Source organism: Canis aureus, chromosome 5, assembly GCF_053574225.1.
Source record: "Canis aureus isolate CA01 chromosome 5, VMU_Caureus_v.1.0, whole genome shotgun sequence".
In the NCBI taxonomy this organism is placed as follows: Eukaryota; Metazoa; Chordata; class Mammalia; order Carnivora; family Canidae; genus Canis; species Canis aureus.
Window position 1 is genome coordinate 25856106 of NC_135615.1, and position 15398 is coordinate 25871503.

Sequence of the window (15398 nt, forward strand, 5' to 3'; positions counted from 1 at the left end):
CAGAACCTGCCCTGCACTTTCTCACCTCCCTGCCTGCAATCAGGCCAGTCCGCCCACTTGTAAGGTTCAACACTGTCTTTCCTTATCAAAATCCTATTTTTCTCTTTGAGACTCGGTAAAGATGCCACATCTTCCCGTCTCCACAGCTGCTAAATCTTCATTCTGTCCCTGAACTTCCAGAGTTCAGATATGCCCTTCCCTCTCTTATCCTTATCCCACGGTCTTCAATAGTGTTGTTACCCGTAGCACTGGCCTCATTGTCCCTATTAGATTTCAAGTTCTTGGGGACAGTGATAATAATAGCAACTACAATAGTAACCATCACCACACAAGCTCCTATCACCTTCCAGGTCTGGGAAAAGCATATAACTTCATCTCTGTGACCCTATGAGGATGGTCTCCATCCTCAGATGAGATTAAGTAACAGGCCCAAGGCAGGCACCCAAGAAGTGGAAAAGCCAGAAATTGAATTTAGGCTTGTCTGACTTCAAAACCAATGCTCTTAACTACTAGGTCGTATTCCTCACCACCCACAGACTCGACCAATAACCACTGAATAAAACATCCTCTCCATGAGTCCCAGTCAATGGGACAGTTCACTGAGTGGGGTTCCCCAGAGCTGCAGAATCTGCCCTTGTCAACACGTACGTGAATAGGGAAAAGGCATGAACTTTTACAGGATGCTCTAAAAATACAGAACAAAGTTTTTTATGCCTCAAGACTTAACAGAACATCAACTGCAAAACTAGAGAAAAACCTAATTCACCTGGATTAGGTAATAACCTGATTTTGTCTTTTTCCTTGGAACCACTGATGTCAGTGAGGCAATGAATCAAGGCCGTTCCAAAAGCCCGACTTAGATCATTTAGACCGTGTTTAGCTGGAGCCTCCAAATTCTGCTTTCTGAGACTTTGCCATCAGCCCTGGGAAAACAGGATGACTGTATTCTGTGTAAATGTGGGGTCCTACTGCACGTGTGCACGGGAAAAGACCACACAGCACACTCAGGTAGAGGGTAAAGACAAGCTGTGGCTGTTGCTCTCTATACAAGTGGCTAAGGGCTATAATCCTCTGAAGGGAATGTCATTATACAGCTCAAATCCCATCACAACAAATACCGTTACAACAGAGATATCTGTATAACAAAAATCCTTTCAAGCTTTGGCTGACAGCCCACATACTTCCAAGCAATATTTGATGTGAGATTTGGAGTTCACAGTAATGGGAATTGACCTATATTTCCAAAGGTAAGATTTGAATGATTTCATCTGTAACTTCTATCCCAAGATACCATGAGTTGGAATGATGTACAATCTAAACCCATGAGCATCAAAACCAAACACAAAGGCAGGTAGCAAAGCAACCTTGCTCGTGAAGGACAGAACTCCTTCCTTTCGTTTGGGGAGCCCTTGGGTAAAGGAGAAAGCCTCTGACCCCCACCCTGAAATGGAGCGGAACAAAGGTGGTTTGTGGCCTCATCACACTGAGATGAGCACATGTTGGCAGAGCACATGAAGACAGAAGGAATGTGTTCAAATTCCCACTGTGCTACTCACTAGCTGGGTCCCCTGGGCTGTTTCTTAACTTATGCACAGCCTCCATTTCCTTCCTCATCTGCAAAATGGGACAACCAGCACCCACTTTCAGGGTTTTGGCAAGAACTAAAGGAACAGACCCCTAAAAGTGGGCCTGGTGCATGGCATGCGTGCTCCAAGAAGTTCATTCCCCTGTTGGGCCTCCTCGTCCCTCCAAGACTCTGGTCTTATGCAAACTACTTTGATGAAGTTACTTGTAAGGCCTAGTGAATGAGGCTAACACAATATAGAGTCTCGAACACAGTGTGGTAAAGACAGTGCTCTGAGGAACACTGGGGAAAAGAGAAAATGGTAGAACCAGACTGTGCACAGCCTCTCAGATAAGGCAAGGTACGTGTAAAATAAAATACAAGTCATCGGGCCAAAAAATAAATGAGTCTTGAGCCACTATGTCAGAGGACATCCTGAATGAACTGAGATCAGGACGCATGTTTTCCTAGGCTGGGGTGAACTATGGCTGCTGCCCCCAAACACCAGTTTACTGCCCCTGGCCTAGTTCTCCGTGGGTGTCATCCTAGACGGCAGGATGGCCTTTATTACATGACTCTTTAGCTCCGGTTGAGCTCATGGTAGGGTCTTTCCTCAGAGAAAGACATCCTATACCACAAAAATTAAGTATTAAAACAAATTCTAGTCTTCTCCATTGGAGACACGTGTAGGTGAATGATTTAGGGACACCATCAACACACATCTCAACGTCGCCCCCAATTTGTGACATTTTAAGTCCTACTGAATTTTAGACAGGTGATTTTTTTTTTTTTTCAAATTACGGGACAATCAATTTTTTGGTGACAAAATTCTAGCCAGCTATTTTGAAAACACTCTCAGTGTTACACATTTTGAGACAGAGAATGGGAGTCCTCACCTTTATAAAGTGAGCCCTGGCTTAAAAATCTCCAAAGGTCCCCCCACTAAGTACTATCAGACCGCAGCAACTCTAGAGGGCACGAGGTGGCCCACCATTTCTCAGAGTCACGGAGCATGGGTCTCAACGATGCTTTACTCCTCTCCCCTCGCCTTGACAGTGAGAAAGAGGCTCAGAGAAAAGTATGTGCTGATGCTCATGTGTTCAACTACCGTATATGTGCAAACCAAACAATGAGTTTGCAGGACCCCTCGTGAGAGGCAACAGAGAAATAAAATATTGGGGCGACCCAAATGCCAAGGTGCAGAGAAAAAGAAAGTGTGAGATCCACTGAAAGACAGGAGAGTCCCCCCACGTCCCCCCACCCCCGGGGCGACAGCCCAAGAAATCAAGAACAGAGAAAGAACAAAAATACTCAAGCAAGGTTGAAACAGCGACAAAGACCAAATGGTAGGCAGCCGAGAGGATATTTTAAATTTAGTTCGCACAAAGGCCGGTTCCAACACACAGAAGCTTCCACCCGGTAAAGAGGTTTCCGGTCTCTATTTTAATAACTGAAACCCCCTCTCCCCATCACCCTTGCCTTAAAATGGAGGCAGCAAAAACCACCAGATTGTACACTTGAATCTCCCCACTGCTAAGGGCGTAAACCACAAGCATTTCTGAAGGTGCGCTAACTACCTCGGGCCACTAGGGTGCTTGCTGCTTCCCGCCCGAAGAGGCACATTTCACTTAACGATCCCCATCGAAACCCCCAAGAATTAACGTCCCTCTTCAAAGTGTCCCCTTTATTCCTTAACCCGGGGGTATCACACCACGCATTGGGGAGGCATCTCAGGGCCACCCCCCCCAGGCCCCCGCGGGCTATGGAAGAGTGAGATGCCGTCGTAATTGCACAGCGATGATGGGGAGGCAGGGGTAGGAAGAGTTGGCTTCGGAACTGCCAGGCTGAGCAGCTGGGGTGCTCGGAGAGGCACCCACTGCACCTGCGGGGCGCCGAGTTAGTGACCTGGGGGCGCGGCCCCCGCTACTCCCCCCTCCCCACTGCGACCTGGGCTGGCGCCGTCCACCAGTCCATCCACCTGTCCGCGGGCGGGCGGGCGGGCGGGCGAGCGCGCGGGGAGGAGCTGGGCAGCTGGGCTGCTCAGGGCTGGGCTCCCCGGGCGGTCCTCCCTCCCGCGGGCGCGGGGCAGCCCCCCCTACACCCCCCCCGCTGGCGCCCCGACCCGACCTGGCCGCGCACCCCCTCCACTGCCGCCGAGCATCCATCCCCGCCGCTGCCGCCGAGCATCCATCCCCACCGCCGCCGAGCATCCCTCGGCCCGCGGTCCCTACCTTTACTCTGGGGAGGGTTCTGACTCCGGTCCCGGAGGACGTTGATCTGATAGACGGCTCCGTAAGGCTCAAAAAGTTCTTTCAGCTCCTTTTCCGACCAGGACCGGGGGATCTGTCCGACAAACATCTTAATGGCATCTGGGTCTGGTTGGTCTGAGTGATCCAAAGCGCCGTTCATCTTGTTGGCTGTGCCGTTACTGTCAAAAAGGGAACCGGGAGCCAGAGTTAGGGCTGCACGGTGGAGGGACAGGAAGGAAAAAAAAGGAGGGTGGGGGTGGGGGCGGGGAGGCGGAAGGAGGAGGAAGAGGAGCACGGGGCAAAGTGCCTAATGAGTCGGAGAAATTTGATGAACTAAAACAAAGCGCAGGCACCATGAGGTTGCTCGGCGGCAGCGGCGGCTGCGGGCTCTCACTGCAGGCTGCGGTTCAGCATCGCCGCCCGAGCCCAGGGCAGCGCCCCGCCGGCTGTCACCCGGGGCGTGGACATCTTGAAGCCCCGCTTGGGAGGCAGCTGCAAGTTAAGTGCAGGTCTCGCTCTGCAAGGCGGCCACCAACGCATCCGCAGCGTTATCAGCCCCACACTGGCTCTCGTGTGCAAAGCAGGGCAGGGCTGGATTTCTGCTGGGTTCTCCCCTGCTGCCGCTGCTGCCGCCACCCCCCCACCCCACCCCACCCTACCCTACACCCCCACCCACCCCACCCACCCCCGCCTTTTGGAGGTTTTTTGGAAGAGAGGAGAGAGGTGGTAATAATAAAGTCACATGAAAAGAAAATGAAACACTTGGCAGTCCGTCAGATGACTAATGCAAGATGCTGGTGATGAATTTGCAGAGTGCGCGAGGCATCCATGTGTGCATCAAATTAGTACGTTGTTGCTGCTCAGAATGGAAAGTGCTCCAGCAATGCGGCTCGGCGCAGCCGATTGGCTGCCCACGCTGGAGAAAAGGGCCGGGGCGGGGAGGGGGCTCCCGTTTAAAAAGCGCATTGTTTATGGGATCCAGGCACAAAGGGTTTAATTCAGGGAGGCAAAGGCGATCTCAGAAATGCCTGCTTTGTGCCGGGGGGGAAAAAAAATGCAGCCCCAGAAAGTTGAGTTCCCACTAAAGGACACTGAATATTTCAAATCTTTCACACTCCATAAATTGCTCTCTGTATATCTGACTTCCAGATGTTGTACTTGAGTTCTAAACAATCACACGTTTGGGAGAGAAAAGAGGAAAGTCTGTCTTTTCTTCTCCTAGCTTCAGTAAATATTTGGGGCTGATACAGAGAGCAAGACCATAAGCTTTTACATATCAATCTTCTTTAATGCTGTTTCCCAAAAACCCTCATTTGGAAGAGAGAACGCTCTCGTTTACAATTCTGCAATTCTAGTCAACATCATGCACTGTGATGGTGAAGGCATTTTTTTTTTTTTAATTTGGATCCCTCTTATTTGAGCTGCAGTCAACAGTAAAGCAAAATCCCCTACCTCTTCATCTCCCCTCCCACACCCACACCCACTCCTTAAGGCCCCCAAACCCACCCACTCTGCCAAGCCACAAGGCTGAATGCCCTGAACAGCGTTCATTTGCAGTATGGTGCTTTGGGTTTAGCATCTCGTCCAGCGACAATAAAATACACCTAAGCAAGTGCAAACCCGACACACGACTTGCAGAGCGCCCACTCCCATGACCATTGGCCAGCCCCCAGCTCAGGAGGCAGAAAGGTCAAACAGGGGGCCACGTGCACTAAAACTTCTCTGCAAATGGCAGGTGTTATGTCATGGCAGCCTGGGGATAATAATTAGAAGATGCTCAAGGATCTTAAGGAGGGCTCCTTATTATGTGAAAGCAAACCATCAAGGATCACCAGAGCACCTGCAGTCTGCTGTGGACCCAGGGTCATCCTGAGCCCCAGATTAAAAAAAAAAAAAAAAAAAGACCCTGCCTGATGGCTAAAAGACAAACGAAATGCCTGTGGGAAGGAGAAATCCTGAATTCATTTTAATCCCGAGAGGAAAATGATGGCAAATACTCTTCACTAGGTCCCTGCTCCAATTTCCACTTTTTTCTTATTTCCCCTTATTTTACCACTTAATATTTTTTTTTATCCTTGAGATAAACAATCAGACTGTCTAACTTGAAGCACTTTCAGAGCTTTCTCTAATCAACCTTATTGTTATAAAAAAATGTTCTGCTGAATAAAATATTGAGTGCAAGATCTACTTTCAACAATTTAGGTGCCATGTAATGCTTGTTTATATCAGAGGTTGATCGTTTATCGTGTTCCTGTGCACCTGTACTGTACACGTCCCCCTCCGAGGAGTGGGTGAGCACTGGAACCCCTTGGAGCAGACTCCGGGGGTGGGGCTGCGGGCCAAACAGAAGCAGGGCTCACAGCTCCCTGAGAGCAGAGAGTGTGGCAAGATGTATTTCTGGGGCAGGAAGGACTGTGGTTACTGCTGCTGACAATCAGCTAGGACGAAACGAGGAAGGCATTGCCACAGGTCTCAGCTAACAGGGAACGGAAGTTCCAAAAATGGGGTGTTGCATCTTGTCTGTGCAGAGCCCAGTTAATACAATGGAGGAGTCAGGGACGGGACACTAGTCCTGATGTCTGAGCTCAGAATACAGCAAGCATCCCATCATTGTCTTGCCCACCCCTCCCAGGGGTGGGGGGAGGGCTTTTTCGTTTCCTCAAAAAAGTACTCATGGAGGCATCCAAAGGAAGGGAAGCTGACAAGAGGGTTTGTGCCTCTAGCCTGTGCTCTTTATGTTGGGAAGTGCATATTCATAACCCTTCCCCATCAGCCATCCTGCAGGGATGCCTGCAGACCTCCGATCATCCTGAGGCGGTGGGCTGTCACAGCTGGGGGCATGGGCTCTCAATTCCGGCATCACCACTTCCCAACTGTGCCACTCTGAGCCTTAAACTCTTCATCTGGTAAGTGGGAGCAACAGTTGCCATGTCACAGAGTCGGGTGCTTGTTCCAGAGCACAGCCCAGAATAAGTGTCTAAGGAGTGTTAGCTTTTTCCACTGTTAAATCTCTCCTTTGCACTTGTGATGCCCTCGACACGAGTGACCATTACAAATCTTCCTTTCAATCCAAAATTTTTCATAGTGGAGACTCAAACACAATTCATATCCTAAATAATCATGCCTATCTTTCAGCGAGGGCTTACATGCCAGATACCGGGTGTGGTGCTTTTACGCTCATTATTTCTAATCCTTGTAACAACCCTATGAGAAAGTATTATTTTCCAGATGCAAACATCTAAGAATTAAGCTCCTCTCTTAAGATCACTGGCTTACACATTGTAGAAGTAGAATTCAAACCCTAGGCCCAATGGTCTCCAAAGCACAAAATATTCCTAATCCGTCACGTGGTCGAACAAAACACTGTGTCAGGCCTCCCTTGGGCTGAGAGTGAGCAAGTGCATCTAAGAAAAGATAGGTGAAGAGCAAATCCTACTGGGTCCCTAGAATCACACTGCCGAAGAAAAGGAGCACTAAAACACACACACGTGTGCATGCTCACACACGCACGCACCCTTCTACTATCTACAGAAAGGAGAGGGCCAAGGGCTGAACTTGAAACTCCATTAAGACTATGTTAAAACGCACATTTTTCTCCCTAATCACACAACAGCATCTCCATCTCCACAGATCCCCTTCCTCCCTCTCCCCACAGGGTGACATCAATGAGCACCTCTCATCCACATCTACGCATCATTTCCCATCTACTTGCCATTCTGCAAACAACTGTTCCAAAGATTATCATCAAATGCTAAGGGCATGACAATCCCTTACGTAAATCCAACAATGTCTGGTTGACACAAACTCCCACAGCAGCACATCTCAATCAAAAGCTGCTGTGCAGGACAGGGGGCTCTAACCCCACCGACCGACCCCACAGGGCTGAATCCCACGCCTAGATCCTAACAGTACCGCGGCAGACTGGTTAACTTCGCTCTAATGCAGGCAAGCCCCTCCTCCTTTGGCCTCCCAGCTTTCTTCCTGGCTGATGCCTGTTTTTAGCAGAGACTTACTGACTTCTTTTGTCCTCATGAGGCTGTACGCGCTGACACTTCTAAGGAAGCCAGAAATTATGTGTCCAACAGTTAAACCTTCGGGGGTACTTGCCAGAGGCCACAGAGAGCCAATGTGCTCTTCACAGAGGGGTAATTATGGGAACAGATAACCCGAATCTCAGTAAGATCATCTATTTACTAGAATCTGACCTCAGGCTTAGAAAATTAGACTAGCTCACTTCTCTGTATTCCCTAGCCACCTTTAGCACCCAGTGCAGTGCAGGAATTAGATTCAAATTCAGATATTTATTGAGAGCCTACACTTTGCCAGAAAATGTTGCCAGCTACTTGACATACAATAATGCAAGAGCCCCACAAAGTTGACACTATCGTCCCCGTGTTGGAAATGACGCCACTGCGAGTCTTGGAGGTGAAGTGACGTTTCCAACATCACACCCCTAAGAAGAGGCGTCTGCGGAGTCTGGACCCATTAAGATGTAAAGGCCAATTGTCAGGGCTTAGAATCCCCTACACTGGGTTTCTCGAGGGTGAGGTTTCCTGGAGACTCAGTGGCCACTTGCAGGCACCCGACAAAAGCACATACGTCTCTGCTGGCACCTCACCTACAAACTACAAGATGCTGAGCGCCAATTCTGCTTTTGCTCTTGGCGGGGAGCCAAATGTAAGGCTCCTCTAGGACAGATGCCATATGGAATCGGACCACAAGTTAGAGAGCACCAAGCCAGCGGGCAATGGTGGTATCAGCCTCAGAGCCAAGACGAAAATATAATGATGTTTGGGGAAAAAAAAATGAGCGCACTTACTTTTTGCTTTTAGCACAGGCACTGACCTACTTCCCTACTCTATTTTTGTGTAAAGAAAACTAGATCAACAGAGGATATGCAAAATCTTCTGCACTTCCTCTAAGCAGTCAAATATTATAAAAATTGCAATAATTGATTCAACATATTATTGTTATTAATTCCACAACAATAAGCTTTTCTAAGGCCCAGTGAATTGCAGGTTTCTCTTTTGGGGAGTGATGAGGAAAGAACTGAGAGCTCTCTTCTGTCATACTGTTGCTTGGAAAACAACTTTCTGCATTCCATGTCCATTCATCTAGAGGAAAAGAAGAATAACAAACTACAAAATGGGTATAAGAAATATGTGGCCATAAGTAACTGTACTAATGTTTAAAAAAAAAAAAGACATAAAATGCCCCTTCAGAAGATATCCCAAAAAAACACAAAAGGATGGCTTGTCTTAGAAAAATTTTGTATAAAGATAGCTAATCTCCCTGATGGTTTATCAACAATCGTACTGTTCCTATCCCTTTCATCCACCTTATCTTTGTTTTCTAGAATATCTTGTATCCATGTTGCCCAACCCTGGCCAGTAATAGAAATGTTCTGTAACTGCATAACCCAACACGGTAGCCAATAGTTACAAGTGGCTACTAAACACTTGAAACAGGCTTAGTGCAACTGAAAAACAATTTTTAATTTTAACTTGAATTAAAATCCTCTAGCTGCAAATATACTTTTTAAAAAACAAAACTAGTGGGAGTTGAGATTCACTAGAATATTATTTCATCAGGGGTTTTTGGGAAAACAAGAATAACGACACCAATGCTGGAGGCACTTGACAGCAAGTCTGTGAGATAATGGGCTGGATGGCCTGGGTTCTCATCTTGGCTCAGCGATAAATTAGCCGTGGGGTCTCAGGTAAACCAGGAAACCACTCTGTACCTCGATTTCCTTGCAGAACAAAAAGATACAACAGTTCTCATCTGACTCTTCCGTAAGCCTGCGACTCTGCTTTGGGTCCAGATGATGATGTATGGAGAAGATAATTTAGGTAATATGACCAGCTGCCTGCAGCCTGGGGGTGATTCCCTGTGCCTGATGCAGTCCCCTGGGGCTCACAGGTGACTAAGGCAGAGGCTAGGGAGCTGACAAGGTGTCACCTACACCGAGCAGCGCAGCCTGCAGGCTCAGACCGAGCTGCTGGATGGCTGATGACTCGGTGCTGCTACCAGAGCATCATCTCTCTCAATTTGTGCCAATTCTTCCTAATATCCCAAATGCAGTCCCATCATTTCAGAGGACAGGACACTCTTTCAAAGGGCCTGGGAATCTTTTTTTTTTTTTTTTAAATATCACTCGTACTTAAGTAATAGCACATGGAGAAACAGGCTTTGTTTGGTGATCGCAGGAAATTGTCCAAGACTGAGCCGCATCGGGCAAAGGTAGAGGGAAGCTGGCGATGAGCCTGGTACCTTCCGGCGGGCATGGGCAACACCGGGAAGGCCAGGAAGCTCAGTAGTGTTACAATCTCCTACATTGTCCAGGTTGCTGTTGCTTATTATTTTAAAACAGAATTCGCTCCTCCACCGACTGGCAATGGGGCACCCAGGGTCCAGCACCAGCTACTTCCTGCCCTGCTCCACGGACAACCCGGCAGAGACGCAGACAGAAGTCACGAGCCTCTACTTCTAAACCTTCCATGGTCTCTCACTTGGGAGAAAAGAATCACTTGTCATCTAACCTCAAGCTCTGGGAATTGCACATCATTTGGAAAATGTACTGTTTCGGGGTCATCACGAGGGAAATGTCCGTCTTCTGTGGCCACTTTCCAGAGAGCACCTTTGCCACTGGACTGACATGGCTACGTCTTAATTGCAGTGGGATGATTCTGAGCTGCTGAATGGTCTTGGGAAATGTGAAAAAAACTCTCTGGAGGTCTGCTGTCTCGCCAACAAGACGACAAAACCACTGGCATTTCCTCTATTTACCTGGAAGGTACTGTTACCGCTGGTCACCAAAGCTTTGGGAGCCCAGGCCACACCGGTTCCCAAATCCCCGAGGTGAGACATCTGGAGGTCAGCTGGTGAACTCACAGAAGATTAACTGGAACAAATCATACCCTAAGTCACCGAAGGAGACAAAGCCTTTCTCCAAATGGCCCAATTGCAAATAAATTTGTGCTCCCCTGAAGCCAAGTTCAAGCTTCCTATAAGTAAACAAACATGGAATAGGTTCATCTCTGTGCTTTGACAAAGTGGGGGAAAAAAACCAGATAATTTATTAGGAATGCATGGGACGTATCGATTTCATTCACAGATGACTAGGAAAGAGCACACTTGTGATGGGCATCCTGCTGGATCGCCGGAGTTGGTGTTGGATTGTATTTGGAGGGAGGTCTAAAAGCTCCACGTTTGTTTACCAGGGCGAAATGTAACCCTGACTCGTAGGAAGTGACTCCCGCAGAAAAGGCCACACAACACACACATGTGGACTCACCAAGGGAAAGGGAAACCTTATTACTGTATCTCTACTTGACTGCTAGTAAAAAGCAGATAGCTGGAAAACCCCCACAAAGAAGCAAATGTGGAGGCATCCAGGGGGTACCTGGAGTCTGAACATGTAATAACCCTCGCTGGGAAGGCAGTGAGGCGTCGGCTGAGGATGGCCCCTGCCCAGGGAACTCATTTCGCTCAGTGATTTATCAGAAATAGTTCAGTGGACTTCAGAGCAGAGCAGAAGGCATTTGCATAGGGAGAGGGTTTTTCAGATGAACTTTTAGAAATGGCAACAGGGAAATAATAGTCACAGGTAAGATTTATATCGGGCTTCACATTTGCAAAGTCCTCCAGGAGCTCACATTGATTAATCCTCGCCCCCCAAAGGCTGAGGTCAGTACCACTGCCCCCACTTTGTGGATGGGAAGATGGATCGGGGCGAGGGGGGGTTTGGGCACACGGCCCTTCCAGGTCCCCTCTCTGTCCCATCTACCTGCCCACAGCCCGGTGCTGCAGAATTCACCTGTCTGCTTGGGCAAGTAACTGTAAATGGTCCTCCTGGACGACGGGGGAGATGCTGCTTTGGTCCCATCAAGGAAGCGAAATGTGAATCAGTATGAAACGGAGATAAGAGTGGGGGGCTCTCCCCATACTGAAGGCGGATCTTCACCTAAAAGGTCTCCTGTATTCACCTGCTGGCAGCAAATGGTGCAAATAAGAGACACCCACCTTGAGGGGAGCAAACAGCACTGACACTCTGTCCCGTGCCCCGTCCCTAGGTCCCAGCCACCGTGCTGCTGGAGGCGCGTGACTCCTGCTTCCACCTCTGGCTACACTGTTTGGCCAGGAGTTATTTATGCAAGACGAAGCCATCGGGGCGGCTGACAACAGTCTCCACTCCCCAAAGACACACTGCTGGTGAAAGCGGACGCCTCTCCTTTGCTGGTTTCTGTTAAACCCCCTTGAAGCTTATTCTTGTGCAGAACCTCTCATTTTTCCTTGCCTTCCGATTACCCAGTTATGGGAGACTTGCTTTATGTCAGGCACGGTGCTAGATTTGAAGGAAGGGTTGCAAAATAGGTCACTGATGCCCCGAAGCCACTCGCAGCCAAGGAAAAGAGGGTGCACAACGTGAAACCAAAACACAAAGCCCAGAATAGAGTGATGCACAAGGGGCCGCAGGAAGCCTGCAGCAAGGGGCTGACTTGGCCACGGGGACCCACACGCGACGTCCCACACATGCTTCATCCGGAGGGTCAAAGCTTTACGTGGGATATGAGAAAATCAGAGGCAGAGGAGGAGGAGCTGTACCATTGCAGTGGGTTTCAAAGAAAAAAGCTCACCGTGGGGGGCTAAGACTTGATAGAGAGCAGCCCCAGCGCCCCTTCCGCCCACAAGCTTGCTTGCACTTGACACGGGGGACCGTCCCCGCTGGAGCGACCCAAGAGGGGCTGGCCGTCAGTGCACTGCCCCCTGCCTCGGGCTGGGAGGCACAGGCCTGTCTGCCCATCTACACTTGCAATGCCCTAAAGTAGGGGCTTACTGGTATCCACAGAAGCCCTTTTTTTAAAAAAAGATTTTTTAAAAATTTATTTATTCATGATAGACACAGAGAGAAAGAGAGGCCAAGACACAGGCAGAGGGAGAAGCAGGCCCCATGCAGGGAGCCTGACGCAGGACTTGATCCCAGGTCTCCAGGATCACACCCTGGGCCGAAGGCAGTGCTAAACCACTGAGCCACCAGGGCAGCCCCCCTTTTTATTTTATTTTTATTTTTATTTTTATTTTTATTTATTTATTTTTTTACTCTAAGAATTTTGTTTTATTAGAGTCATGAGCTGGACTGATGGGAAGGGGTAGGTGTATGGGAAACCACTGCCCGGATTAGCATCGGATGCCCATTCTGTACTCGGGCCTGCAGCAAGCCCGCTCTCATCGTTCACTACCCCATGTGGGGCAATCCCTTCCCTCCTGGTCCCATCGACCCTCCAAATCTGCTCTCCGCCACCTGCAGCCAACAGAAGGCTCTGCCCCCACCTCGAACTCCACACACCGAACAGTAATCCCTTCCTGTCTTCCTTTCCTCTGGTTTGGTCTCACGTGTGGCTTCCCTGTTTTTCTTATGGGCTCCAACTGCCTCCTCCCCTGACCCAAATCTGAGACCAGGAGCAGCAGCTTATGCAAAGACACACATCATGCAGATTTCCTGCCAGCGCAGCCCTCTCCCCTTCTCTGACAGCTGAACCCACGGAGGCAGTAATTCACTGAGTCCCCCAGTCAGGTGCATGGTGAGATCGTGAAATTCTCAATGACAGGGATGTCTTGCTCAATCATTAATTCCATAGGTATTTATAAAATGACCCCCACGATCCAGGCATTCTTCAAGGTGCTGGAGAGACAGTAAAGAATAAAATGAGGTAAAACAACCTTTATGGAGCTTATTTCTATGGTGGGGCAGTGGAGGGGGGGGGAGCATAATATGGCCAAATGGCCAAAGAAGTGAGCTTCCCAGAGATTAGACAGAGGTCAGTCATCTCAATGGAGAAAAATGAAGCCCAGGATGGAGACGGGGAGCGTTGGGTGGGTGGAGGGGTGCGATTCTAAATAAGATGGGGAGAGAAGGCCTCATACGGAAGGTGAGCACGGTGCCTGGGGAGTCTCACTGTGTCCCTAACACATATTTTCTGAATAAAGAGATTTAATATAGCAAGAAGGCTCTAAAGTTGTAAAATTTAAGTCACATGTTATGCAATTATAAAGAAGCATGATTATAAAGAACCGTGTTATCCCATCTGGCACTGTTCTATTGAATCTGAGGGTCGATACACCTATTACCAATGAGTTACTGAGTCATGCCTATTTTTCTCGAAATGCCCGCTGGGTCCACTTGCCCCAGCACTGCCACTGTCCTCATTCTGGCTATTCTGGTGATAAAACCATGGCAAAAACCATTCAGTAGGAGAGCAGGGGCTCTCCTACTGCGGACGAGAGGACAAAGACTTCACTGACCTTTGCGCTTGCCCTGAATTCAGAACTCTATCTACCCTTCCGTTAAATATTGATTATGTGTCCATTCATTATTCAGTTTACCATTTATCAATGGCAAAATTGAATCTCAGGCTGGTCTCTCCTCAACCTGCAGTTGGCCTTCCCTTCCTCGGTCATAAATGGTGTGTAATCAAGGAGTACTAGTGAAAATGAATGCCAGCCTAAGGGATGCAGCCAGCAGTAGAAGGCTAGATATAAATGTGCTGGCGATTAGCGATGCCACTGTTTCCTTCCAGTGATCTGGAAAATCTGAAGCTGACAGTAGTATCTAGAGGAACTAATTGCGTCATATTAGTGACAGTTTCAGATCACAAAGCAGCATCCACTTTTGGGGGGAGGAATGTGTTTCTCCGGACTCACACTTTGTTAGGTTCAGATGTATTTCTTTTTTGGGGGGTAATGCCTTCAAACTCCCACGTCTTGTGAAATGCCAGCAAGAGGATTCAGGAAGAAAAAAGATCTCAGAGCAGTCAAAACGTTTGTCGAAAAGTTCCTGCCCTGATATTTATGTTCTTCAAATTCTTTGGGGGAGCTTCTCAATCCATTCCTCAAAAGATTTCTTGGGCTTTACGCTGGTTCTTCACAGGCCTTGATCATCTGCCTTTCAAACCCACAGGAGACTGCAAGTAGCAAATGAGAGGGATTGCGATAGGTGGCCCATGGAGTGACAGCCGCCAGACGCATCTGAAGGGGCACAGCAGTGGAAAGCCCACTCAGAGCCGGGGATGACTTCTGTTCTCCGGAGTTCCCAAGGACAGCTGCACAGCGGAATAATTAATGTGTAAAATGGCAATCTTGTCTCATCGAAAGGGTCACATTATGCTCAGTAACGCTGTGTAAGAAGGCAGGGAAATATATAATTCATTGTTAAGAAGGATTCCTTCAAAATGAGACAATAAAGAACCAGTGCCTTAAAGGATAGGCTTTCAACTCTAGTGCAAACTTAGCTAATAAGGCTGACTCATCCCCCAAGGGGCTCCAGGTATCTGAGACTTTACTCTCTCATCCTAACACACTGTGTGCATCAAAATTCACGATCTGGGTACCATCTCATTTGCGGTCATGAAATGCAGCAACTGCAACCGATTCTGCTAAGACGCTTCAGCTTTCGGGGGGGGGGGCAGGGTTTAATTTCTCTACGTTGTCTGTTCTATTTTTACCAGCTTGTTATCACGGCTCTTGTTGCATTTGGCTGGGACAAGTGAGGGAGGTGGGTGGGAATCTGGGGAGAGAGAAGCTGC

The 15398-nt window shown here is 48.5% G+C and overlaps 1 protein-coding gene across 16 annotated transcripts in view; it reads right to left on the reverse strand.

The window, feature by feature from the left end:
- Nucleotides 1-15398, reverse strand: part of CELF2 (CUGBP Elav-like family member 2) — an 814981-nt gene that overhangs the window by 158066 nt on the left and 641517 nt on the right. For 14 of the 16 annotated variants that reach the window (XM_077897256.1, XM_077897248.1, XM_077897253.1 and 11 more), the window contains one exon: nucleotides 3796-3992. In XM_077897256.1, the coding sequence (XP_077753382.1) occupies nucleotides 3796-3973 (178 nt within the window). In that variant the 5' untranslated portion in view covers nucleotides 3974-3992. Of the gene's footprint in view, nucleotides 1-3795; nucleotides 3993-4166; nucleotides 4408-14517; nucleotides 14990-15398 lie in introns of those variants that run through there. The other 2 variants (XM_077897258.1, XM_077897257.1) reach the window with 2 other exon arrangements.